The sequence below is a fragment of the Stegostoma tigrinum genome, chromosome 38 (assembly GCF_030684315.1).
Source record: "Stegostoma tigrinum isolate sSteTig4 chromosome 38, sSteTig4.hap1, whole genome shotgun sequence".
NCBI lineage: Eukaryota > Metazoa > Chordata > Chondrichthyes > Orectolobiformes > Stegostomatidae > Stegostoma > Stegostoma tigrinum.
In genome coordinates, this window is record NC_081391.1 from 15,713,510 (window position 1) to 15,740,386 (window position 26,877).

Below are 26,877 nucleotides of genomic sequence, written 5' to 3' on the forward strand. Positions count from 1 at the left end.
ATAAAACAAAGAGGTGCGGGTGCTCAAACAAAAGCAGAAAGTTGGCGAGATAACAAAATGTGGAGATGGATGAACACAGCAGGCCAAGCAGCATCTTATGAGCACAAAAGCTGATGTTCCGATCCTAGACCCTTCTTCAGAAAAGTGGTGGGTGGAGAGGGATCTGAAATAAATAGGGAAAGAGGGGGAGGCGGATCGAAGATGGATAGAGGAGAAGATAGGTGGAGAGGAGACAGACCAGTTAAAGAGGCGGGGATGGAGCCAGTAAAGGTGAGTGTAGGTGGGGAGGGCAGAGGTCAGTCCGGGGAGGACGGACAGGTCAAGGGGGCGGGATGAGGTTAGTAGGTAGGAAATAGAGGTGCGGCTTGAGGTGGGAGGAAGGGATAGGTGAGAGGAAGAACTGGTTAGGGAGGCGGGGACGAGCTGGGCTGGTTTTTGGACGCATTTGGCAGTATTTGTGGACAGTGGGGAAAAAGAATTAACCTTTTGAGTCCAGTGATCCTTCTTCTGAATTGAAACAAAATGAAGCAAAACCCATGGCTTTGCGTTCATCTGTTTAAAGACCAGAAAAACAGATAATGTAAAGAGATCCGCAAACTGCGGGAGAAACTCTGAAGAAGAGTCAACGGCAACTGGTCACTGAGCCTGAAACGTTAACTCTGCTTTCTCAACAATGCTGCAAGATATGCTGAGTTTCTGCAGAAATTTCTGTTTTTGATTTCAGGATCCCAACAAAAGCAGTTCTTTGCTTTACTTTTCTGAAGAAGGGTCACTGGACTCTCCCCACAGATGCTGGTGAGTTTCTCGAGCACTTTATGCTTGTGTCTCCTTTATATCATCTCCTTCTCGTGTCTTTATTCATGTAAAAGTGTTACATTGTTTTGTCATAATAAGGTGTGGAGCTGGATGAACACAGCAGGCCAAGGAGCATCAGAGGAGCAGGAAAGCTGGCGTGCCGGGCCCAGACCCTTCTTCAGAAAATGTTTTTTGTTGTTTTATTTCAACTCTGAAGAAGGGTCACTGATCTCAAAACATCTCTCTCTCCACAGATGCCGCCAGACCGGATGAGCTTCTCCGGCATTTTCTATTTTTGGTTTGCTTCAGATCTGCAGAATCCACTGTTCTTTGGGCAACGGTTGTTACTGAATGTGGCGGCAACGGTTCAAATAGCAAAACAACAAATCCTGCTCTCTCTGCAACATCTGCGTTCAGATCTTTAATCATAAAACAGTAGTAGTCTTTTATTCATTTGTTTTACTTTGTTTTGTTTTATTTCAATTCTGAAGAAGGGTCACTGGACTCAAAATGTTGACTCTGCTTCTCTCTCTCCCGAGCAGGAAGGGTGACGTGTCGGGCCGAGACCCTTCTTCAGAACCGTCAGCCTTCCTGCGGGTCTAGGCCCGAAACGTCAGCCTTCCTGCTCCTCTGATGCTGTTTGGCCAGCTGTGTTCATCCAGCTCTACACCTTGTTAGCTCTGAGTTTCTCCATTTGTTTTGTTTCAGATTCGAGCACCCACAGTTCTTTATTCTGTTTTGTAAAAGGGTAACGTTTACTGGAACAAAAAAAACTAAGTTGCTGGAAAAGCTCAGCATCTATGAAGGAGAAAAAAGTTTTCTCCAGCATCTGCAGTTCCCATTATCTTTGATCGCAATTTTAACGTTTCGGATCCGGTGGGTTCTGAGGAAGGATCACCAGATTTGAAATATTAACTCTGAATTTTCCTTTACAGATGCTGTCACACCTGCTGAGCTTTTCCCGCATCTTAGTTTTTGTTCCTGATTTGCAGCATCCGCCGTTCTTTCGGTTTTTATTTGCTAACGTTTACTGATAAATCTGGGGTGAGGGGCCAAAGTGAAAAGCAAAACTACAAATCCCAGGAGGCAGCGCCGTCTTTGGTGCATGCGCCTTTTCTCCGCATGTCAACGTGGCGGTTCCCAACCAGTAAGAAACCCCACTCTGGACCCCACCAGTCACAGGGCCGGTAACAGATCCGGCAGGGCGGCGTGCGGAATGAAAGCTGAGTGGTGATTGGTGGATGTTTGTCTCGTCTGGAGTGGCGATAATATATCTCTTGCCCACAGATAATTCCAGCATTTTATCAGACTCATTGATAAGCGGTGAGAATATTATTTTTCTATTGATGAGGCAATGATAAATTAAAAATCTATCGCAAAATATTGCAAGTTTGAAGTTTTGTGTTTATAATGCACTTCTGTGATTTGCTACTTTTAAATTTCAGTTTTTAAAGTTTCTTTCAAGTTTGCAAACAGTTTATGTTAACATTTTCCGTCATTTATTCTTTTCCGTCATGTATTTGCTGCTGCTTATCTAAAATTTAGACACTTTGCGAACAGATATTAGTTCTTATTCCTTTTTTTTAACTAAATCTTTTAAGGTTTTGAAGGCTTCCATATCAGGAGGTGCTTTTTGTTAAATGTAAGTTTCTGTTTTGAGCGGGGAGAGAAGGAATTGCTTTGAAGTCTTTGTGTCAGTTGAGGTCGATTTGTTTTTTTTAAACATGTATTTTACGAAAAAGGGGTAGCTCTGCTAAACCTTTTCAGGACTAATATTAAAGATGCATTCAAGCCTTCATGCTGTCCCCTTCTGTTTGCTTTGCGTGTTTCAAATTTTGTTTTCAAGAAAGTTCCTGAAGCTTTTAGAAATTCGTACTGCATTGTTGATTCTGTCTTAATAAACTCATTTAAAAAAACGCTGGAGAATCTCAGCAGATCCGACACATCTTTGAGTAAGGACAGATAACGATTCGACTCCGATATGACTGCAGAATACTCAAAATGGTTTTTGAATGTTATGTGCACTGTCGTTTCCATTTAAATTAATCGTAATTTCCCTTAGTTTGTTGCGTGAGCCCGATTTAATTTGAAAGAGTTTCCAGTTTAGATTTTAAGCTAATGAGTTTTTTAGAAAATATATTTCTCAAGTTTTGTAAGAGGCAGAAGTACTGAATGTTCCTACACTCTTTTTATGCTGAACATAAGTATCCCTGGAAATAATGTACGGATAAAATATGAAATTTTCATTTTATTATGTAAAACGTTTATCCATGTCTTTGCTCTTATCAATATGTCATAAGTTCCACTCTTGACAATGGTGATGTGTCTTCTAATCTGTTGGCTAGGGACACAAGTTGAGGTTAGCTTTGCTTTCAGCCCAGATATTGGGGTCTGTTCTGTGCAGTATAAAACGTACAGCTTGCTCATTTCCTTGATTACTTGGCATGTGTATGATCAGCCTTGAACTAAATAGAATTTCAATCCTTTCCAAATCCTGCTCTGACCACTTTTTTGAAGAAGCTGTTGACTGCAGCGTTAAAAATTGGTAACTTGCAGGCAAGGAACGACAAAAAAGCAGAGGATGACTTGAAATTTTTTTTTAATAAAAGCTCATGCTACCTATTTTAAGATCTAGGATGCATTGCCTTAAGGGCAAGGGGAAACCAGTTCCATGCTAACAAAAATTGGACTTGTACAATTTGTATAATGCCTTTATTTTTCTCTACAGTAAATCCATTTAAGATTGACTCTGACTCTGAGAATTTCTTTTCCTTCACAGTGGTCAAGAGTTTTTCAAATCTCTTCCTCAAGGTTTAGAAAGCAGAGCATTTGGACTTTTCTAAAGGTAGGGGTAGCTAGATTTTTTTTGAGCAAAGGGCTGAAAGGTTATTGGGGATACCTGGGAATGTGGAGTAATTAGATCAGTCATAGTCTTATTAAAATGCAGAGCAGGTTTGAGGAGCTTACTCGTGTTCTTAATTCTTGTGTACATCCCAAAGTTCTTAATACAGAAGTATCATCAGACAACATTTGAACACTTGAACAAAAATGTTTGTGGGAAAAGAACAGAGCCGTAGATCTAATTGAATAGCTTGTACGATGGAACCGCACAGGTGGAATGGGCTGCATGGCGTCTTGCTGCACTGTTATGCTATGATCTTTCTTGACATTGTGCCTTGGCCTTCAAGTACTTAAAGTTAAGCCATTTATTGGCCACGCTTTAGCTTGCTGTGCTTTTTCTCGTTCCTTGTACACACACTCTTCTTCTTTTGCAGTGGCGATGAAGTCCCTGATTTTCCTCTGCGTGCTAGCTGTCTGCAGCTCTCTGGCCTCTTGCAAACCCACTTCTGAGAAGAAGGACAGGGTGCATCATTCTGTTGACCTGGGAGAACGGGACCATGCAGATCAGAAAGGCTACCAGTTTGATCATGAGGCCTTCCTGGGGAAGGAAACAGCCAAGACCTTCGACCAGCTCACACCGGAGGAGAGCAAAGAGAGGCTGGGGTAATTGGAATCTATGCTTCTCGTGGCGTCTGATTTATTCCTGGCGAGCATTTTCTCTTATTTCAAAAATATTGTTTATTCAGAAAAATATCTTAGTCCCTAAAGCAGTTCTGTTCTGTACAGTAGCATGTGAAGAAACAAATGTTGGAATTTGGTGTGTTTGTTGGATAGAGTCAAAGGCATTTCCTTTTGTGTAAGACTTTATTTACATATAACTGAATGGACCCCCATTTAACGTCGACTGGAAGATCTTGGTCAGTGGTCTTTCCCCACTGCACCATGGTGGCAGCTGCCCCAAGCTTTGTGCTGAGGGATGCACTATAGTCCTGGCCCTTGCAATGTGCCAGTTTGCAACACCCAGTTGCTGTCCATTCCTTTCTCTGGAAGACCATCTCATTTCAGGCACACTAAAGAGTTGATGGTTCTCCTGCATTACAGACAAACCTCAACATAAACCCCCGTCTTTGTCCCGATTTCCTTTGCAAAGGCAGATTGCAGCAGAAGATACTTTGAGGATAAAGCAGAAACTCTCACTCCTTATGCAACTTCTTCCCCGATCCTACGTGTTCAGTCGACTGTTCCATGTGCATCACTTAATTCAATAACGTCCCAGTTCAGTTGGCTACAAATTGGCAAGTTAATCTTTATGTAGTGATTTGCCTGACTGTTGTTTTGTTTTGTAGTAAATTTATCACAGTTAAAAGATCACACTCCTTGATAAACTAGTTCCTGCATGAATGGATAGTTCCTTCACTGCCAGCCTGTCGCAAACAGCTGACTGTTAGTATCTTGCAACCTCTCACTCTAACTATTCCTGTCATATGTTTGCAAAGTATAAGAGAATAGCTGCTTCTTGGTGCTGCGGAGTTCTGCATGAGTTGGTGGGGCAGGGGGTGCATTGTTCGTGGTGGGGAAACTTTGTTTTATGATTTTGGGAGGGAAGTGCTTTTTAAAAAAACTACAAACGGATTACAGTGAGCATTGGGGTGGGGATAAGCGGGGGGAAAGGGAGATTATATTACAGACTCCACTTGCTACTGCCTTCTGTCCTTTTTTTCACACAAGTGGAGCCTGTAATATAATCTCCCTTTACCCCACTTAGCCCAACCCCAACACTCACTGTAATCTGTTTGTGGAAAATTTTTAATTTTTTCTTAAATCTCAAGTGCTGCTTCCTAAACTACCTCCCTCCTTTGTTGCTGAGTTGGCAACAAGGTCCCACCCCTCCCCCACCCAGTCACACTCATGTAAATCCTGACTTTTCTGAAGGAGAGGCAACAGACGTGGCAGAGGGCAGAGCAGCTCTGGGCTACGTGGCCCCTCTACAGGCAAGTCCAGACCAGGAGTTATTTATACGGTTTCCCTAAAGTGCATCAGCTATTGTATCCTGTCAGCACAGATGGCAGGAAACCGAAGCAAATTGACCGGGAGTTGCATTTTACTGCCGGGAGTTGACAAAAGGTTAATTGAAGAGTTTTTGGTGACCCAAGGATTCTCCTCTGTGCCTGCAGCCTATGCCTCCCTCCCCCTTCTCTATGCAGACAGTGAGTGAAACACACATGCTCTCCCCCGCCCCAGGCTATGAATATTTCGGGATAATTGGGGTGTAGTTTGTGTTGGAATTTTACACCTCCCCCATCTGTGATGATGCTGACTTAGGCAGCGATGCACAATTCAAGTGCTTTTTTTTTAGAAAAGCCAAACTTTGAACAGTAGCAAGGCCTGTTCTTGGCACCTCCAGTGGAGGTCATTAACATTTGGTGGGTGTACAGGGCACAGTTTATAGTTGTGCCAGTAGTTTCTTGTCACCAAACCCGTTGGTATCATCAAAGTACAAGTCTCACCAATGTGCGGGAATGTTGGCCTTGCGCTGTCTTTCCCAAGTAACCATCTGTTGCCCTTGAGCCTTGACAGTGATCGTTGGTTGACATTTCGAACAGGAGGGGAAGGGAGGGTTTGGGGAAATACAAGTGCTGAAGTCCATCCAGTCATGCAGTGAAATTCTTTGCTTACGTTTGTCTTCGCCCTGAGGCTTGTCTCCTGTGCTCCTGCACCCTTCAGTAGTCAAGGCTCCAACTTTGCAATATCTGTCACTGGAGCTCCTGTTTTGTTTATAGTTTTTGTTGGAATGTAGGTGTCACTGAGAAGCTTAGCCTTTGTTGCCGCCTCCTAATTGCCCTTGAAATGACTGACGACTGTTTCAGAGAGTAGTGCAGAGTCAGCCACATTTTTGTGGGTCTGGATTCACATGTAGGCCAGACCAAGTAAGGACAGCAGATAATGTTTCCTGAAGACACTTGTGATCTAGATGGGATTTTACAACAATCAACTATGAGTAAGTGATCACAATTAGACTGGCTTTTAATCCCATGTTTTTGTTGAATTCAAATTTTGCCATCTACCATGGGGAAAGTTCAAACTCTACCTCAGTACACTGTTGCCTCGCAGCACTGGTGACCCAGGTTCGATTCTAGCCTTGAGTGACTGTGTCTGTGTGGAGTCCGCTAAAGTTTCTGCCAGGTGCTCCAGTTTCCTCCCACGCTTCAAATGCCTACAGGTTAGATGAATTAGCTATGCTAAATATGGGGTAATGGGGGTAGGGTGGAGCCCTGGATCTGGCTGGGATGCTCTTTGGAGGGTCAATGCAGACTGGATGGGCTGACTGGTCTCTTTCTGCGCAGGTATGGATTCTGTGATTTAGAACCATAGAAAACATCCAGCTCAGAGAAACCTTTCAGCCCATCATGTTTATGTTGGCTGAATAAATGTACTGCACTTTCTTATCCACTTTCCAGCAGCTGGCCCATAGCTTTAATGTTCCAGTGCTTCAGGAGTAGATCCAGGTTCCTTTTTTTATTTAAAAGACTTTAACCTCCACAACCAAACTGAGCAAAGAATTCCATGCCACCACCACCTTCCAGTGAAAAAATATTTTCCTCATGCACCCTCTCTTTTACCAATACCCTAAATCCATGCCACTGTTAATCGTCTGCTAGAGGAAGCCGATCTTACCTTCCAGTATATCGAACCCCTCATTACTTTGTTCACCTCAATTAAGTCATCCCCCAAACTCCTCTGTTTGGAGGACAACATCCCCACCTATCCAATCCTTCCTCAAAGCTGTAATTTTTGAGCCCTGGCAACATTCTGATGGATCACCTCTGTACTTTCTCTCTGGAACAATTAGGTCTTTCTGTAATGTGGTGTACAAAGCTGTACACAAACACCAGCTGTGGCCTAACCAGTGTTTTGTCAATACAGCAATAAATCCTTCCTCTTATTTTCAATACCTTGCCCAAAGAAGGAAAGCAGCCCATTGTGCTGCCTTTACCACACTATCCACCTGTCCTGCTACCTTCAACCCTATACATGTACTCTAAGGTCTCTCACTTCCTCCACCCCTCCCAATACACTCCTGTTTATTGTATATTCCCTTGTTTTACTTACCCTCCCTCCTGAAATGCACTTTTCCACATTGAGTTCCATTTTGCCCTCTTATTTTGTCCAACTCAACCAAGCCATTGATAGTATCCTGTAGTCAACAGCCATTTTCTTCACCATAAAAGCCCAGGTCAATTTTACAAATTGTGCCTGTCACATTCAAGTTTAGATCAGTAATAAATGCCACAGATAACAAGGAACCTGACACTAAATCCTGTGGAATACCACTGCAAACCACTTTCATGTGCAAAAATACCCATTAATCACTACTTCTTATTTTGTTGCCTGTCACTGAGTAAATTTTTCAATCCAGTTTGCCATCCTCCTATTTCCTGTGGGTGGGCTCTGTTCCCCCCCCCCGGCCAAAAAACTGGTTACCACATGGGACCTTGTCAAATGCCTGATTTAAATACCATGCAAACAACATCACTGCACTATCCTCAAAAATCCTCTTTGCCACTTAAAAGAATTCAGTGAAGTTCATAAGACACAACAATTCCTTCACAAAATCATGCTGCTATTAAACTGTATCTTTCCAAGTAACAGTTGACCCCGTCTCAATATTGATGATATTTCTTTTCCCACAACTGAGGTCTGACTGACCGACCTAGCATTATTTGGCTGTTCCCTTGCACCCTTTTTGAATAACGGCACAATGTTGGCAGATTGCCAGTTCTCTGGTACCTTACCTGTATTGAGTGAGGATTGGAAAATGATTGTTGGAGCACCTGCTATGTTTCTTCATACTTTCATTTAAATGCTTGAAATAAATTGACCTAGCTGATTTATCCACCATCAAGGAGGTCTGCCTCCAGGACTTCCCTTCATGCCATGTGGTTTTCTTTTAAACAAAAGTTCCCACTCTCGTTATAACGAAAGTGTGAAGCTGGATGAACACAGCAGGCCAAGCAGCATCTCAGGAGCACAAAAGCTGACGTTTCGGTCCTAGACCCTTCATCAGCTCTGTTGAAGGGTCTGGGCCCGAAACGTCAGCTTTTGTGCTCCTGAGATGCTGCTTGGCCTGCTGTGTTCATCAAGCTTCCCACTTTGTCATCTCAGATTCTCCAGCATCTGCAGTCCCCATTATCTCTGATCACAATTTTAACCTTCCCACTCTCATTTACTGGAATGTCAGCATTAATCCTTGCCTTTTTGAAGACAGACAAAGTACTCATTAGGAACCCTGCCCATTTGTTCTGCATCCTTATGCAGGTTATCATTACAACTTTGTGCCCATCTAGTTCCTTAGTCATTGTCTTAGTCTTAATGTACTGATTTAACTATCTTTGGATTTTCCTCCGTGTTATTGGTCCTTCTTTTTTGTATCCACTTTGTTTTTCTCAATTTTTTTTCCCATTCACCCCCATATTTTCAATTGCCCTTAAAGCTTCCTAAAGTAGTACTTTTTTTTTCTACTTTATTTAGCCATCTTTGTGTCTGGATGATCTGGAGACTTGGCATACCTTTTTTTTGGCTGCAGTGAGGAGATGTCTACACGACCTGCAGAATTGTGCTTTTCAACCTCTCACTGATGCTCCTTCAAACAGTTGTACCCAGTCGATTTTTGTCAGGGCATCTCTCAGCTTTGTAAAGCTTGTCCCCTGACCGTGTATAACTTTTTATTCCCATTCTTTCATTGTCCCTTTCCATAATAATGTTAAATCTGTCTATTATGATCACTGAGTCCTAAATGATTGCCTACTGGTACTTGATCTACCAGCTTTAGCTTTGTTTCCTAAGACTACATCAAAAATTATGTCCCCTCTCATTGGACTTGTTAAATTCTGGCAAAAACAACAAAGTTCTTCTAGAATGCAGTTCAAGAATTTTGACAATCTTTGCCTTTTTACATTGTTTTTTCTGTATGAGGCTTTTATCCCAGGGTGGGGAGCCAATTACTAGAGGACACAAGTTCAAGGTGTGAGGATGAAGTTTAAGAGATGTTCGAGGCAAGTTTTTCTCTCGAGGTGGTGAGTACCTGGAATGTGCTGCCGGAGGAGGTGGTGGAAGCAGACACAATAGCAGCTTTCAAGATACACTTGGAATTGGAAGGGAATAGAGGGATACAAATCCTGTAAGTGAAGACAGTTTTGGTATGGAAGGGCAAAATGTGGTGGTGCAGGCTTGGAGGGCCAAAGGGCCTGTGCCTGTGCAGTTGTTCTCTTTGTATCCCAGTTCATTTTTGGCTAGTTATGTATGCAATTATTATTGGCCTAGTGATGTGACCAATTTTGCAGTTGCTTTGCCCCCATATTTTGGAGGTGCTGTTTGACTGAGTTTATGGACGGTCGAATGGACGGACAGACAGAAACATGGATGCTGAAAGTGCTGTCAGAAGGGCAGGAGTGGTACCAACAGCTGGCATGTCTGTTTCTTAGTTAGAATATTCTGACCATGTGTCTTCCCCTTCTTGCTTGCTCTTCTAGGAAAATCGTTGATCGGATTGACCAGGATAAAGATGGTCTGGTCACCGCAGAGGAGTTAATCACCTGGATCAAGCGTGCGCAGAACCGGTACATCGATGAGAATGTTAATAAGAATTGGAAGGAATACGACAGTAATCGGGATGGGAAGGTGTCATGGGAGGAGTACAAGAATGCTACGTATGGATTCTACGTGGGTAAGATAGCTACCAAAAAATGCCTTGCTCTAAAAACACACCCATCGTAGAGACTCATGTATGCACATGTAACGCAGTTCTTCCCTTGATTATTTGATTGCCTCTTTATGCCCGTCACTATTTTGCCTCTTGCCAAGTTTGGTTTTCCCTGACGTGAAGAAGAATTTCTTCAGAGAGAAGCTCGTTGGTCTGTGGAACTTAATGCAGCAGAGGGCTGTGGAGGCCAAATCACAATGTACCTAAGACAGAGAGAGAGAGAGAGAGAGCCATGATATCAGCCATGATTGAATATTGGAGCAAACTTGATGAGCTAAATGGTTTAAGTCTACTCCCATATCTTAATGGACACATACTGTTCATTCTGAAGCTGTCAAGTGGCCAACCTTCTGGGTGTGAATATTGACAGGGAGTGTTGACTATCTATTCAGCTGTGAGCAGTAGCACAGGTCAATGTTGTGTGTGGCTCTGTCTGTTCTCCCTGTTCCCCAATAAGGTTCAAACCTTCCTATTTTATTCTCCCCAATCCTGCTGGATCTCCTTACCTCGGGTATTGAGGCTACAGAAACCGAGGAAGAGTATCCAGCGCTTGACACGTTTGAGGAAAAGTCACACTGGACTCAACGTTAATCCGGCTTCTCTGTCAACAGATGTTGCCCGATCCACTGAGTTTCTCCAACTCTGTCTGTTTATGATAGTTCAAAGCTAATTTCAAAATTGAGTGTCAATAAGGTTAGTTTCTTCACGTACAGTCTCTGGCAGTCAGAGCTGCACTTGCAGTTACAGCTCAAGTTTACAGTTTCCATAAGACGTATGAGTGGAAGTCCATTTGGCCCATCAAGTCCACTCTGCCATTTAAATCATGGCTGATTGGCATTTCAACTCCACTTCCCTGCACTCTCCCCGTAGCCCTTGATTCCTTTGTGAGATTAAGAATTTGTCGATCTCTGCCTTGAAGCCATCTAACATGCCAGCCTCCACTACACTCCATGGCCATGAATTCCACATGCCCATCACACTCTGGCTGAAGAAATGTCGTCTCATTTCAGTTTTAAATTTACCCCCTCTAATCTTAAGGCTGTGCCCACAGGTCCCAGTCTCTCCGCCTAACGGAAACAACTTCCCAGCTTCCACCCCTTCTAAGCCATACGTTATCTTGTAAGTTTCTCTTGGATCTCCCCTCAACCTTCTAAATTCTAATGAGTACAATCCCAGGATCCTTAGCTGTTCATCATATGTTAAACCTACCATTCCAGGGATCATCCATGTGAATCTCCGCTGGATACGCTCCAGGGCTAGTATGTCCTTCCTGTGCTGTGGGGTCCAAAATTGGACACAGTATTCTAAATGGGGCCTAACTAGAGCTTTATAAAGTCCCAAAAGCACATCGCTGCTTTTATATTCCAACCCTCTTGAGATAAACGACAACATTACATTTGCTTTCTTAATCACGGAATCTACCTGCAAGTTAACTTTTAGAGAATCCTGGACCAACACTCCCAGATCCCTTTGTACTTCTGCCTTATGAATTTTCTCACAAATTTAGAAAATAGTCCATGCCTGTATTTTTTTCCAAGGTGCAAAACCTCACATTTGCTCACATTGAATTTCATCAGCCACTTCCTGGACTACTCTCCTAAATTGTCTAAATCTTTCTGCAACTTCCCCACCTCCTCAGTACTACCTGCCAGTCCACCTATCTTTGTATAATCGGCAAACTTCGCCAGAATGCCCCAGTCCCTTCATCGACATCATTAATATATAAGGTGAACAGCTGCGGCCCCAACACTGAACCCTGCGGGATACCAATCGTCACCGGTTGCCATTCCGATAAAGAGCCTTTTATCCCAATTCTCTGCTTTCTGTCAGACAGCCAATCTTCAATCCAAGCCAGTAGCTCACCTCGAACACCATTGGCCCTCCCCTTGCTCAGCAGCCTCCAACGAGGCACCGTATCAAAGGCCTTTTGGAAGTCTAGATAACATCTCCTGGGTTTCCCTGGTCTAACATAGAATTCTTTGAAGAGGTAACGACTAACAGGTTTGTCAGGCATGACCACCCCTACTTACTCCATGCTGACTTGTTCTAATCTAACCCTGCACTTCCAGGAATTTAGAAATCTCATCCTTGACAATGGATTCTAGAATTTTACCAATTACCGAGGTTAGGCTAATCAGCCCATAATTTTCCATCTTTTGCCTTTATCGTTTCTTAAACAAGGGGGTTACAACAGCAATTTTCCAATCATCTGGGACTTTCCCTGACTCCTGTGACTTTTGAAAGATCACGACTAAAGCCTCTGCTATTTCCTCAGCCACCTCGCTCAGCACTCTAGGATGTAGCCCATCGGGGCCAGGAGATTTATCAATTTTTAGACCTGTTTAGCTTTTCTAGCACTTTCTCTTTTGTAATGCCTACCATGCTCAACTCTTCCCCCTGACTCTCCCTAATTGTTGGCATACTATTCATGTCTTCCACTGTGAAGACTGACGCAAAGTACTTAAGTTCTTCAGCTATTTCCTTATCTCCCATCAGTAGCTTCCAGCATCAATTTGGAGTGGCCCAATATAATAAAATGTGAGGCTGGATGAACACAGCAGGCCAAGCAGCATCTCAGGAGCACAAAAGCTGACGTTTCGGGCCTAGACCCTTCATCAGAGAGGGGAATGGGGAGAGGGAACTGGAATAAATAGGGAGAGGGGGGGAGGTGGACCGAAGATGGAGAGTAAAGAAGATAGGTGGAGAGAGTGTAGGTAGGGAGGGGATAGGTCAGTCCAGGGAAGACGGACAGGTCAAGGAGGTGGGATGAGGTTAGTGGGTAGCTGGGGGTGCGGCTTGGGGTGGGAGGAAGGGATGGGTGAGAGGAAGAACAGGTTAGGGAGGCAGAGACAGGTTGGACTGGTTTTGGGATGCAGTGGGTGGGGCGGAAGAGCTGGGCTGGTTGTGTGGTGCAGTGGGGGGAGGGGACGAACTGGGCTGGTTTAGGGATGCAGTAGGGGAAGGGGAGATTTTGAAACTGGTGAAGTCCACATTGATACCATTAGGCTGCAGGGTTCCCAGGCGGAATATGAGTTGCTGTTCCTGCAACCTTCGAGTGGCATCATTGTGGCAGTGCAGGAGGCCCATGATGGACATGTCATCTAGAGAATGGGAGGGGGAGTGGAAATGGTTTGCGACTGGGAGGTGCAGTTGTTTGTTGCGAACTGAGCGGAGGTGTTCTGCAAAGCGGTCCCCAAGTCTCCGCTTGGTTTCCCCAATGTAGAGGAAGCCACACCGGGTACAGTGGATGCAGTATACCACATTGGCAGATGTGCAGGTGAACCTCTGCTTAATGTGGAATGTCATCTTGGGGCCCAATGTCTACTTTTGCCTCTCGTTTGTTTCTTATGTATTGAAAGAAGCTTTTCCTATCACTTCTAATATTATTAGCTAGCCTACTTCATGTTTGATCCTCTCCTTCCTTATTTCTCTGTTTGTTATCCTGTTTGTTTTTGTAGCCCTCCCAATCTTCTGATTTCCCAGTGCTCTTGGCCACTTTATAGGCTGAATCTTTTTCTTTGATATATTTCCTGACTTCCTTTGTCAGCCATGGCTGTCTAATCCCACCCTGGATAATCTTTCTTTTCTTTGGGATGAACCTCTGTACTGTGTCCTCAATTATACCCAGAAACTCCTGCCATTGTTGCTCTACTGTCTTCCCTGCTAGGCTCTGCTTCCAGTCAATTTTCGTCAATTCGTCTCATGCCCCTGTAATTACCTTTATTTAACTGTAACACCATTACATCCGATTTTTGCCTTCTCTCTTTCAAACTGCAGACTGAACTCTACCATATTATGATAGCTGCCTCCTAAGTGTTCCCTTACTTAAAGGTCTTGTATAAAGTCTGGCTCATTCCATAGCACTAAGTCCAGAATAGCCTGCTCCCTAGTGGGCTCCATCACAAGCTGTTCCAAAAAGCCATCCTGCAAACATTCCATGAATTCCCTTTCTTTGGATCCACCAGCAAGATTATTCACCCAGTCCACCTGCATATTGAAGTCCCCCATGAACACTGTGACCTTGCCTTTCTGACATGCCCTATCTCTTTCCCGGTGCATCCTGCGCCCCTGGTCCTGATCACTGTTAGGAGATCTGTACGTAACTCCCATTATGGTTTTTTTGCCTTTGTGGTTCCTCGACTCCACATCCTCTGACCCTATGTCATTCAGTGCCGTAGATTTAATTTCTTAAGTAACAAGGCAACCCTGCCCCCTCTGCCCACCGCCCTGTCTTTTCGATATGTTGTGAATCCTTGGATGCTTAACTGCCAGTCCTGAACTCCCTGCAGCCATATCTCTGTGATGCCTACCACATAATAATCATTCAAGAGGATTTGTGCTGTTAATTCATCTACTTTGTTGCGAATACTATGATCATTTAGATAAAGTGCCTTAATTCTAACTTTCTTATCATTATTAGAGAGATTGATCAGATTCCAATCCATATACAACGTACAACCCAAGGTGAGGGGTCAGCTAGGGCCTTTACCCTCTTCCTTCACAGAGCAGTGGGGACACAATACAGTCAAGTCTGAGATAGCCCCACTGTTTGATCAGGGAGAGATGGTGGTTATGGGGGTCAGAAAGTGGAGCTAAAGATTCAGTCAGATCAGCTGTGACTTAGGGACTGTAGCAGGCCTGATGAGCAAAATGGCTGACTCCTCCTCCTAATTCCAGCCCTCCATGTACCATGGAACTTTGGGTGGGGGAGGTTAGATAAATATATTTTCATCCCTGATATAACACGGTGTGAATCTGGATGAATGCAGCAGGCCAAGCAACATCAGAGGAGCAGGAAAGTTTGACGTTTCAGGTCAAGACCCTTCTTTTCTTGGCCTGCTGTGTTCATCCAGCTTCACACCGTGTTATCTCAGATTCCCCAGTATCGGCAGTTCCTACTATCTCTGTAACATGTTTTCATCCCTGTTAGTTGTGGGAGGATTAGTGGTGGGTGGTTGAAACGTTAAAATTGAGCAGCAGTCTTCTGCTTGAAGATGCCGAGATGTAAGTAACCATCAATGGATTAAAATTTGTTATCTGTGATTTAACTGGATGGCATAAATAGGTTCGAGAGACTGGATGGCTTTTCCCTGTCCCCATGTTTCAATTCTAAAGCAACTATAGAGACTTAGGCACACAGACGAACATACTCACCCACACCCATACCATGAGGGCATTGTACACCATGGCTGAGACTGCAGGCACGCGAAAAGGATCTGACCGAGATTGGCAGGGGTTGGGGGCTCTTCCTGATGCATGCTGAGGTATGTCTTGATGCTCATTTGCAATTTTTTTTATTATTTATTTACTCACATCCCAAAAGTGTTGCCAGCACTTATTACCCATCCCTACCTGTCTCTAAAGTGGTGGTGAGCTGCCATCTTAAACTGCTGCAATCCATAAGTGGTGGGTAGACTCTCAATGCCCTTTAAGGTGGGCATTCCAGGGTCTAGAATCTTTTACTCCTCAAGGATCTCTTCCAAAAATATATCAACTTCTCAGTCTCATTCTTCCATCACTCTTGCACTTAGTGACTTTCACTAGCTCGCAGTCTGACAATGCCTCAGCTTTAAAATCATCACCCTCTATTTCCTGCTTTTCACCTCGCTCGATCCCATATGTATAGAAACGTTCAAAATGTTTGCACTCAAAGTTGTTACCATCACAACTTTAATTCCAAGTCTCGGGCACCAGACAGCAACACAGTCAGTCCAATTTACAAAGTCTGATTGCCCTCCAGTGGACAGAACTGTTTACTGCGGCAAATCATGACTAAATTGCAAATGCGCACGGAGATAATGTTGTAGTTTCATTTAACTTTTTTTTCCTTTGGGAATTTGTTCAGAATTAACATAAATTTCAGGTTTGATGTTTGAGAAAGCATTTTGAGTTTGTTTTCCCAATGTGAACCTAGGCAAAGTCTCCATTTCATTTAACTAAGGTGAATAATTTCTTGGGGTAGACTGTGTGTATTTAACAAGGAAGCATATTTAATCAGAGCATCTTCCTGAGCTGGAATGGGAGGAAAAGTCACATTCTGTCCCTGCCACTTGTCTTTTTGTGTGTAATCCCCAAAAATCTATTCATAATGTAACATCCAAAATTTAGCCTGGGCCTCTGGATTACTGGCCCACTGACATCACCACTTTACCATTATCCTCTAGGTACCATTCCACTCATTTTTTCAATCTCTGTGGAATAACCACATCCTTTCGCCCGGCTTTGATTCTGACCTTACATAACTTGGTTCACATCTTGATTGGAACAAACCCCATACAGTATTAATACAGCTAATCAGCTTTAAAAGACCCTCATACTGGATCTTGGATAAATCGTCACTTAATCATAAGGAGTCACTTGGAACAGAACCCAAACATCCACTCTGGGATTCTGTCAGAGAAATAAATGTACCCAGTTTAAAATAATGGTGCAGATTGTCACATCAAGCAGCAAAGAAAAGGCTATTCAGTCCATTTTGTACCTGTGTTTCTATAGCCTTTGATGTTTGGTCATGACTTATTGCTTTGAACTGCTACGGTCCATATTGGGTAGATAAACCAATGAAGAGGAATTCTTGTTAATGCTTGTTAGTGTTTTAAGTTATTTTTCCCCAGCGAGCATTGGAGATTGCATCATCAAATGTATTCCAGGCCAAGTCAGAGTGCACTTTGTTCAACATGGGAATCACTTTATGGACAATGGCATTAGGACTACATCTGTTCCTGAATGGCAGGATAGGTTGGAGAGGCCAAATGGCTTACTGTAATTCACATTGAGTTCTTAGTTTTCTCTTTGAAAGGACTGACTTATTCATTTCAGTGATTCCTGTATGACCTCCTAAGGGGAGCAATAAATGCTGACTAGCTTGCACTGCGATCATCCCACAAGAATTTAAACTGCCCAACGGCCTTTTTAAGTTTTCAATATCACTTCTGCCATCCCCTCGGGCAGAATATTTCCAATCAGAACTAGTTCTACTTAAACTTTTTTAAAATTTTCCCCTCCCCTTGTCCTTCCACTACTTATTTTAAGTCTGTGCCCTTTGCTCGCTGACCCTCTGCCTGATGGGAGCAGATTTACACCCAGTTTATCATCTAACTTTTAATCTTCACTCCAGGTGAAGAGTTCAATGATGTGGATGACAAGGAAGCCTACAAAAGGATGTATAAGAGAGATGAGCGTAGATTCAAAATGGCGGACAAAGACGGTGATCTGATTGCCACACGGGAGGAGTTTAGTGCATTCCTTCACCCTGAGGAGTTTGACTACATGAAGAGCATTGTTGTCATGGTAAGCAGGACTGTGAAAGGGGAGCAAGATGTGCCAAGATCTGAGCTATGTTTCAACAATGAAACAAAAAGCATTGCTGAAGCTTATCTTGCATTCACTTGGACAAACACAAGGATACAAAATTCCATATTATCACAACAATTTGTATTACGTAAAGAGTACATTGGTTGTTCTGGCCAAAGTATTGCCATCAGGAACTATTGGCTCCCCAAAGATTCATGGGTAATTCAACTAAAGGCGCAAGTCTTGAGCGAATTCTGTTTGTTTCTGGAGAACAGATCCTTTTTATTTGTTTGGTTTTTTGTTTTTTTTAACCCAGGAGCCTATAGCCCCCTCAGCCTACCACTGTGCCATAAAGAGTGAAAGCCATGGTTTAATCTAGTTCTTTCAAAGAGAAGTGGATAATTATCTGAAGAGAAACTTTATAAGGTGGAGGGGAACTAGCTGAGATGCTGTAGCAGTGAGCGTAGATACAACCAGATGTCTCCCTCCTATACTTGGCTCAATCGTTCCCTACTTTTTTTTAAAAGAATTTTCTTTGCATTTGTGTAACACTGACCAGGTTGCTACTTGTCACTCGTCTCTAATTGTCCGTGAACGAGTAGTTTACTCTGCAATTTGAGTGGACCGTATTGCTACAGGCCTGGAGCCCCAAGTAGGCCAGACCTGGGAAGGCAAATTTCCTTCCCTAAAGAGCTTTGGTGAACCAAATGAGACAATCCAAGGAATCGTGCAGTATTGAAAATGCCCATTGAGTCTATGCTGTCAAATATGTACTACAATCTATACTAATCCTAGTTTCCTGCACTAGGCCCATAGTCTTGAATGTTATGACATTACTTCAAGTGTTTATCTGTCTCTTTCTTGTTTTAAGGTTTTTTGACTCTGACACTCCCACACAGTGCATTCCAATCCCCACCACCTTCTGGGTAGAAAAGGTTATCCTCTCAACCGCTCTAAACTTCCTGCCTTTCGTAGTAAGTGTGCTCCCTTTACCTAAGGGAAATGGCTGCTTTCTATTCATCCTGTTCCTATCCCTCATACTGTTGTATACACCTCCTATAGGTTCATCTCCAGCCTTCTCTGCTCCAAAGAATACAACTCGAGCTTATCCAGCCTCTGCTTATAGCTGAAATGCTCCTACCAGGCAACATCCTGGTGAATCTCCTCTGCACTCTGTCAAGTACAATTACATTCTTACTCTTGTGTAGTGATCAGAACTGAACACAGTACTCCAGGTGTAACCTAACCAAAGCTCTGTACAACTCCAACAGCTGTACACTCCCAGCTCTTATAATCTATGCCACAACTGATTAAAAGCAAGTATCCTGTAGGCTGCCTTAACCACACTACTAACCTTTCAAAGATAAATGGACATCTCAAAATCCGTCTGTTTACTGGTGTTTTGCCATTCTGAGCACTCCCTTATTTTGTTCCTTCTTCCCAAATCCATTACTTCACACTTAGCAGAGTTAACTTCCATCTGCCATTGGTCTGCCCACCTGACCAATCCATTTATATCCTCCTGTAATCTTCCACCTCACTGTCAACCATTCAGCTGGTCTTTATCATCCCTCCCCACATTCTCATCTATGTTATGTGTGAATACCCTTTTTGTGACTGGATAAGAATGGCGTATCTCTTTTCCTGCAGGGGGTGAGCAAACCAGATGTGTGTGGCTTGTTTTTGGGATGATCTAATAATTTCAAATTCTGTTCATTGACTTTGAACTCCACTAGCTGCTATAGTGGGATTCAAACCTGAGCCTTTGGATTACCAGCCCAGTGACATAACTACTGCACTACTGTCTTTCCCAAGCCTATTTCATAGAGAACCTAACAGTCACGTTATACCTTGACGATTCTGTCTGAATGCCTACTATCCAGTGATTATGAAGTTGGACTGATTATTTGCATCCCACTGTTGCTGTGCTGTATGTTGAGTGTCAGAGTAAAGGCTGCTAATGTCATTGTTATCTTTAGGAAACAATTGAAGACATTGACAAAGATGGTGATGGAATGGTTAATCTGGAAGAATACATCAGTAAGTTTTTTTTATTATTTTTGTCTCCACTGTAGCTTTGACTCCAGGGGAACATAATTTTGCAATACTTTTTTCAAACTTTTGTGTTGGGTTGCTTTTACTTTTTGTCTTCAATTGTAGCACTGACCATTGTTATAGCTAGCCTTGGATGCTCCATCTGCAGAGCGCCCCCAGTATTCTTCCCTCCCTCTGTCACCACCTCTCCGCCCCGCCCCGCCCCGCCCCGCCCGAAACTTTCTCGTCCCATGCCCAACAATTCATACAGTATGAGGAACATCCCCATTTCTTAAGCCAACCGTCCTGCTGTCTGTACAAAAGGACTTAACTAGTAAAGTGCTTCTGACTTTTGAAGGGTTGTCATGGAGGAAATGCAGCAACCAGTTTGGACAAACAGCAATGGGAGAAATGGTCCAATTTCCTTTTTTTCTGATTCTGAGCGTGGGATTGGCCAGAAAAACTTCTCAAAGCAGTGCCATTGGTTCACAAATGTGGCCTTGAGAAGGCAGTCAAAGCCTGACCTGAAAACAATGAAAGCTTCTTCTGTGCTGTATCCAGACTGCATTTTGAACCCAGGGCCCAATATAAAGGTGCCTGTGAAACAGCATCCAAGCTGGATTTGAATTTCCATCCTGGAGCTTTGAGTTAAAGTAGTATGTAATAATGCCACTATTCCCAGCTGGAATAGATATTTGACAGGAAAACTACCCAAGCACGCCTGTAGATTATGCTGCTACAAGTAACTCTCTGATTTTACAGATTTTATATTATCCTCCACTCTTTTCACTAGAGAAAGCAACTTGCTTTTATTGGGAGACATTATTTTAATCAAGAATTTCACTTTCTGTAGTTTAGAAACATCTTTTACTGATAAAATAGACTGTTTAGTGTTTGCTGTGTGTATGGCAACAAGAGTACTTTTTTGTAATTCATTTAATGACAGCAGTCTTGGTAAATATTCTAATTTTAATGAGCCAATTTTTAACATTTGTGAGATAGGTACTTTCTTCCTTGTTAACCTATACTTGCCAATTTCAATTTTATAATCTGATGGTTTGACATCAAACATTGATCTTTCTTAACGTGGATGGCTTACCAGAGACTATCCAGCCAGTAACTCTTTCTGTAATCCGTCTCTGACAGGTGACATGTACACACCCGAAGAAGGTGAGCCCGAGCCTGATTGGGTGAGGAATGAAAAAGAGCAATTCCGTGACTTCCGTGACACAAACAAGGATGGGAAACTTGACCACAGTGAGATTGAGCATTGGATCCTCCCCGGAGACTATGACCACACAGAAGCAGAGGCCAGACATCTTATCCACGAGTCTGACAAAAACCAGGTCAGTTCATTGGTTGTTGCCAACATCTTGCTATCCCTCTGAAACGTGTTTCTTCCCCACACCCTTGACTTATTCCCATTGTTACAATAACATCTGTCTCCATCTCAATGCACTCAACTGCACCAGCATAAATGAGAGAACTACTATCATCTCATTCTGTTTGATACACTCTCCCATTTTCTTTCATATTCACTATTCCATCACTCCTGCCCTTGTCTCATAAGAACATAAGAAATAGAAGCAGGAGTAAGTCAAGTGACCCACAGAGCCTGCTCTGCCATTCACTAAGATTATGGCTGATCTTTTCATGGACTCGGCTGCACTTACCCACCCACTTGCCATTACCCTTAATTCCTTCATTGTTCAAAAATCTATCTTTGGCCTAAATATTAATGAGGTCACCCATTTTAAGTTCTGCAATCACTCTTGCTGTGTGGACACTGTGTCTTGCACAACCCACTGCCCTGCATCCCTTTTATTCTCTAAGCTTTCACTGTCTTTCACCACCACAACCGCCCCCACCAAACCGTCTCACGTTTTTGTCCGTCCGTGTGTCCCGGGCGAAAGAGCTCTCCCATAAGCTTCAAAATTAGTGGAGCTACAGGGAACTGAGCAGGGGCTTAGCAAGACTAATAAGCTAGCTCTTGTAAAGAGGAACAGAGGGCCGAATTTCATTCCTTGGGCTCTGTTTAGTTTTCTTTAAATCTAATGGCCCAGGTGAGATCTACAGAAGAAATTCCAATATTCTACTGTTCCAATTAATTCTCAATAATTTTTTGATCACTTACTTTCTATGGTCTCTGTACTTGCAGGATGAGAAATTGACAAAGCAAGAGATTTTAGACAACTGGAATATGTTTGTTGGCAGCCAAGTGACCAATTATGGGGAGGATCTGACACGTAAACACGATGAGCTGTGATCCTTGATGCACAATTTCCCATCAATGAACCCATCGGAATTGGCACCAATCCAAAGGAATTGCTTTTTGTTATTTTGCCTAACCCAAGATGTGTCTAATTTGAATTGTGATCAAAATTGTTAATTGTATTTATTTAACTGATTCATTAACCCTCTGTGGGAGTGAATTTCCATCAAGTTGACCCCCACCCCAAACCCGCAAAAAAAAATTGGATCTCTATGTTCTGGTGTAGAACTCCATACTGACTGCCCCATCGACTATAAGCCACGTGAGCTCCAAGTATTAGATTAAATTTGACCTGAGTTTTAATTGGTGGGTTTGCAAATGTATTTATCCCAACATAGCTTTCAAATTCCAGAGGAAAGATTTCTCTTTAAGAATCCCTTCGCCAGCTGGGAAATCTTCACCATTCTTGTTTTCTGTGGGGTTGAGGGGGAAATTTGCTCAAATCAGTGGGCAGTTGGGGCAGATACTGCACACAATCCTGTTCTAGTTTGGAATTAAGCAACCAAAAAAAAAGTTAGGGCTAGCAGCCCACGAAATGCAGTGTAAGAAAAGTGAAGCCTTTCAAAGGAAGTGTACACATTGTTAAATTAGAGATGCTTTGAGGGTGAACCTGTTCTATTGCAAAAGTGTTTGAAGCCAATGGGAGCTTGATGGAAAATTCATTCCTCACTGCATCCGATCTAATACCTGGCAGGTGAAGTCTAGGAGTATCTAAATTGGGAAGGGTACTCTTATCCCCATGCCTAGTGAGTGGTGCTCCCAGCAGCCAGCTATTTACTCACTTAATGTAGTACCTTTTTTTGCCTTGATAGGATATATTGGGGGGGTGGTGGCGGCGGTGGGAAGGAGTGTAAATGGTTGTACAAGAAAGGGAAAACCATCCCAAATAATAGATTCTAATCTGTGGTGTGTTTGTGTGGTGAGTGAGTGAGCAAGCCTGTCTGGTGTTTGTCCTCTGTGGGGACCTGTGCCATATCGTGACACACCAGATCCAGTTTTGATAAGATATGTCTGAACTTTGGGGTGAGAATGAAGGGGAGCATTTGCTTTGGGTCCAGTTTTTTTTTTGCCTGTTCTGTTTAAGAGTGTTGAATATAAAAGTAGTTTTCACCCTCTTGTCCTCAAGCCTTGCTCAGTTCTACTCATAGTGTGTGTGTGTGTGTGTGTGTGTGTGTGTTTGGGTACTGTCATTAGCACAGTGATTGTCGACACTATTTTCTTTCCTGAAGCTCCATTTTTGTCCAGTATCTCCTGTTGGAGGACAGGAAATCTGTCATTACTAGAAGGTTGGTCTTATGAGGGCGTGAAGGGATGAGAAGCAGGAATTGCCCAACTCTCCATTTCTAAAAGGTGTAGCATTGCTGCAAAGGAGATCTTATTCAATACTGACCTGAATATGTAAATTCACATGTTGAATGTGTATAAAGCAGCTGCAGGCTTTAAAACTCCCTGATTTCTTAGTAGGAAAGATCTGCCCATATTTAATGTGCCGTAAATACCTGGAGAATCTTAAAACCTGGAATGCACACCTGGTATTGGTGCCTTTTTTCTTACCTCCAAATAGGAATGTGTAGTTGTTATAAACACTAATTCACTTTTTATATTGTATTGAAAAACCTGTGAATCTCACTCTGATACTGAGCTGCATGTGGAGAGCTGGAGGGACCCAGGAACAGTACTGCCCCAGATTTGAACAGACTCTGAGAAGGGAGCTCAGAGTGCGAGTCAGTGTCACTTCGGCTCATGCTATGTTAGCAAAGATTGTGCAGTCAATCACCATTCTTGCTACTGCTTTTCTGAACAGCAGATGAGACTGCTGCTTCATTACATGGCAGTGAGATACTCCATTGATTTGCCTGATCTGCTCTCTACATGCAGGTAGTGGCCTCTATAAGGTGCCAACATGAGAAGTCATTCCCCTCCCCTGGCAACAGGCTTTTTGAATGGGGTCAGGGAGGCAGGGTGAAAATATACTAAGAAAAGCTACAATGTTAATTGATTCATTCACACCATGTGGACCTCAAAGACTGTTATCAGGAGCCATTGCAATGTTACTGAAAATCCATTGTATTTTTTGTCTTATACCATTATCCTCTCGAGATTAAATTTATAGAATTGTACTGTATTTTGAGAAGCTGTTCCTGCTGGCACCCTCATTCTAACATGACGTCTTGCTTCTGTGTTAGGATGGCAAACTTTCAAAAGAAGAAATCTTGGAGAAGTATCACAGATTCGTAGGGAGCACTGTGACAGATTTTGGAGAATTGATGGTTCAACACGATGAGTTTTAACCAGCACTGATTGCTGAGTCTCATTTTCCCATCATTGCTGTATGTAAGAAGCTGTGTAGCTTCTTGTCATTTGAAGGGTGGGGAGGGCTAGATTTTAACTTGTACAAGAATGCAGACTCTCTTAATTCATTTCTTTGGACGATTTTGTCCCCACTCCTTTTTTTAGTCCTTACTTAATCCTCACACCTTTATTTCAGTACGACTTCCACTTTTGCAGAGCCAGATTTTAGCAGATTATGGTTTTAGTAATCTTGTGACAAATTGAGGATAGGAAGTTGGTGGAATGGAGAACGTGTAGGAAGAGAGGGGAGTGGTAGAGAAGAGGAATCCTTGTGATTACGTGAGACATTTGGCACTGGGTGTGTTTGTTGGCAAAGGGTATATTGGATATTACAAAGGTGTTTGTGGCATAGTACAATGTTACTGGACTAGTTATGCTGGAGCCCAAGGTTCACATGCCTGGAGTGGAGTCGTAAACTCAATTCCAGCTTTTATTAATGGAGTTTATCAGAACATGGCTATTGTTGCTAGTAATCCTTTTTTTAAACCAACCACCTGAGTTCTAAAATGTCACTTGGAAAAAGAAATCTGCTATCCTTACCTAGTCTGGCCTAAATGTGCCTCCGTATCCACAATGTGGTTGATGTTCAACTGCTTTGAAGGGCAATTGGAATAGGTAACAAACTTTTATGGAACAAAATGTAAAGTAAACTGCATCTAACCATTGAGTATGAAATGGGTACACAACAGCTGAGGTTACCAATGATGTTCCCACTTCCTCAACCTTAAGTGTGGTGACCCTCAGGTTAAACTACAACCGTATCTCCCTCTCTTAATGAGAGAGCAGCCCTCCAGTCTTCTGGGCCAATGTCCACTTGTCCTTTCAGACAGGTATAGCTGATGCTGACACATGATTCTGTCTGCGACACTATTACCCTTCCTCAGCTCAGAAATTCTGCTCTGATCCTGGTGTGAATGTTGCTGTTGGGCGCCGTTGAGAAGAACCAGCTAATGCCCAACAATCATGCAGTGGAATACCTACTGAAATAATTGGTTTGACCAAGTTAAAACTCCTGTAAATTATGTCATTATACTGCATTGACAGAGAATAATGTACCAGTTGGTGCTTGTTGGCTCTGAAAGGCTTCTGGACACCTTCATTTAGTTCCAAGGTCACCCAGACCTGAACAAGGCTGGCCTATCTCCCTAATGAGGAGGAAAGTGTCAGTGAAGCTTGTAAGTATGTTTCTCAGTCATGGGAACTTCCTTCAATCGTTGTGCCCTGCTGTGTGTTCAGAATACACAGTGTCCCTACCTCTGAACCAGGAGGTTTGGATTCAAGTCCAACCTGCTCCAACAGTGTGTCATAACAGTGATTTGGGAGGAGGGGAAACACAGGTTTTAAAAAGTCTACAAACACACCAGCTACAGATCATTATGTGGAAAATACAGTGCCATTGACCTTCCCAACCCTTCGCATTAAGATTCCATCACTAAATTCACCTCATTTGAATTATTACATCCCATGAGGTGACTATTTAGTCTGAAGCTGGTTCCCAACTTGCTGTAGACTAATTAAGTCAGTCTTATTCCTCCCCTTTATTCCCTTAGCCCTGCAGGATTATTCCCCTACCTATCCATCCCACTAACCCTAGAAACTATTCTCCCTTCTTCCACCACCCTCCTGGGTAAAAATGATAGTTGTCCTCCCACCCCACTTACCTAACTACATCTGCCTACATCCACTTCCCCACCTCTTGAATCATCAGCAAACAGGAACAGCCATGTCTACCTTCACCAAAACCTATCTTTGTAAAATCTCCTTTGCTTCAGGGAGAACAGAGCCCACAGTCCACTCATTGTTCATCAGAATCTTGACAGCAATTGGCCTTATAATTCTTAGTAGGGTTGCCCAACTATGGTTAAATGCATTCCTGAGGTTAATTACATGATTCCCCACCCCATCTAATTCAACATTTTTATGTGCGATGATGTGTGTCCCTGGGCTTGCTCATTGCTCCAGTCTGGCCTTCAATCTCTGGGCAATCCTAGAAGAACTTGCTGTAATCGAGTCTCAGAGATGGAGACCACACCCTGGCTGCAGTTGCTTTTTGAGCCATTACCAAGAAAATTCACAAGTGAATTTTGAGTCTGCAGCTTTGGAACTGTACCCGAGTGAGAGTCAGCCTCTAAATTGTTGTATGGCTGAATGTAGTAGTGGGTGTTTGTTGGTGGGGGAGGGGGAGGGGGGGGGGCGGTAGTGAGGGAGAATACCAAACTGCTTTGAGCCCCACAGGTTTTCAGAATTTGCATGTCACTGTTAGATTCTCCTAAATACAAATGCACATGGGGGGAATAGTATCTCATCCCATGTTACCAACTTCTTTGAGTTTGTCAATAAATCTTTTATTAAAAGTTAATTTTGTGTCTTCTTTAACACAATTGTGAAAGCTTCCTCTTCTTCCCCCTTCCCCCCCCCCCCCACCACCACCCACCACCAATATTGAAGTAATCACATTGGTAGTTGGAGATAATGCTCTAACTGTTGTCAGTCATTCTCAAACTAAGTTTATATTTTTAAATGGCACTGC

General features: G+C 43.0%; 1 protein-coding gene across 5 annotated transcripts; it reads left to right on the top strand.

The window, feature by feature from the left end:
• Positions 1 to 2,016: 2,016 nt before the first annotated feature.
• rcn3 (reticulocalbin 3, EF-hand calcium binding domain) lies at positions 2,017 to 26,706 on the top strand. Of its 5 annotated transcripts, none has more exons than XM_048521222.2 (8): positions 2,017 to 2,118; positions 3,575 to 3,640; positions 4,071 to 4,299; positions 10,167 to 10,360; positions 17,514 to 17,686; positions 19,669 to 19,729; positions 20,870 to 21,069; positions 21,882 to 24,301. In XM_048521222.2, exons 3-8 carry the CDS (start codon positions 4,076 to 4,078, stop codon positions 21,987 to 21,989), a joined length of 960 nt encoding a protein of 319 aa, XP_048377179.1. In that variant the 5' UTR covers positions 2,017 to 2,118; positions 3,575 to 3,640; positions 4,071 to 4,075; the 3' UTR covers positions 21,990 to 24,301. The 5 variants fall into 5 exon arrangements, with proteins under 5 accessions (XP_048377179.1, XP_048377178.1, XP_048377177.1 ...); XM_048521223.2 differs by lacking the exon at positions 2,017 to 2,118 and adding an exon at positions 2,414 to 2,437; XM_048521221.2 differs by lacking the exon at positions 3,575 to 3,640 and having other exon boundaries at positions 2,019 to 2,118; positions 24,182 to 26,706.
• Positions 26,707 to 26,877: the final 171 nt, after the last annotated feature.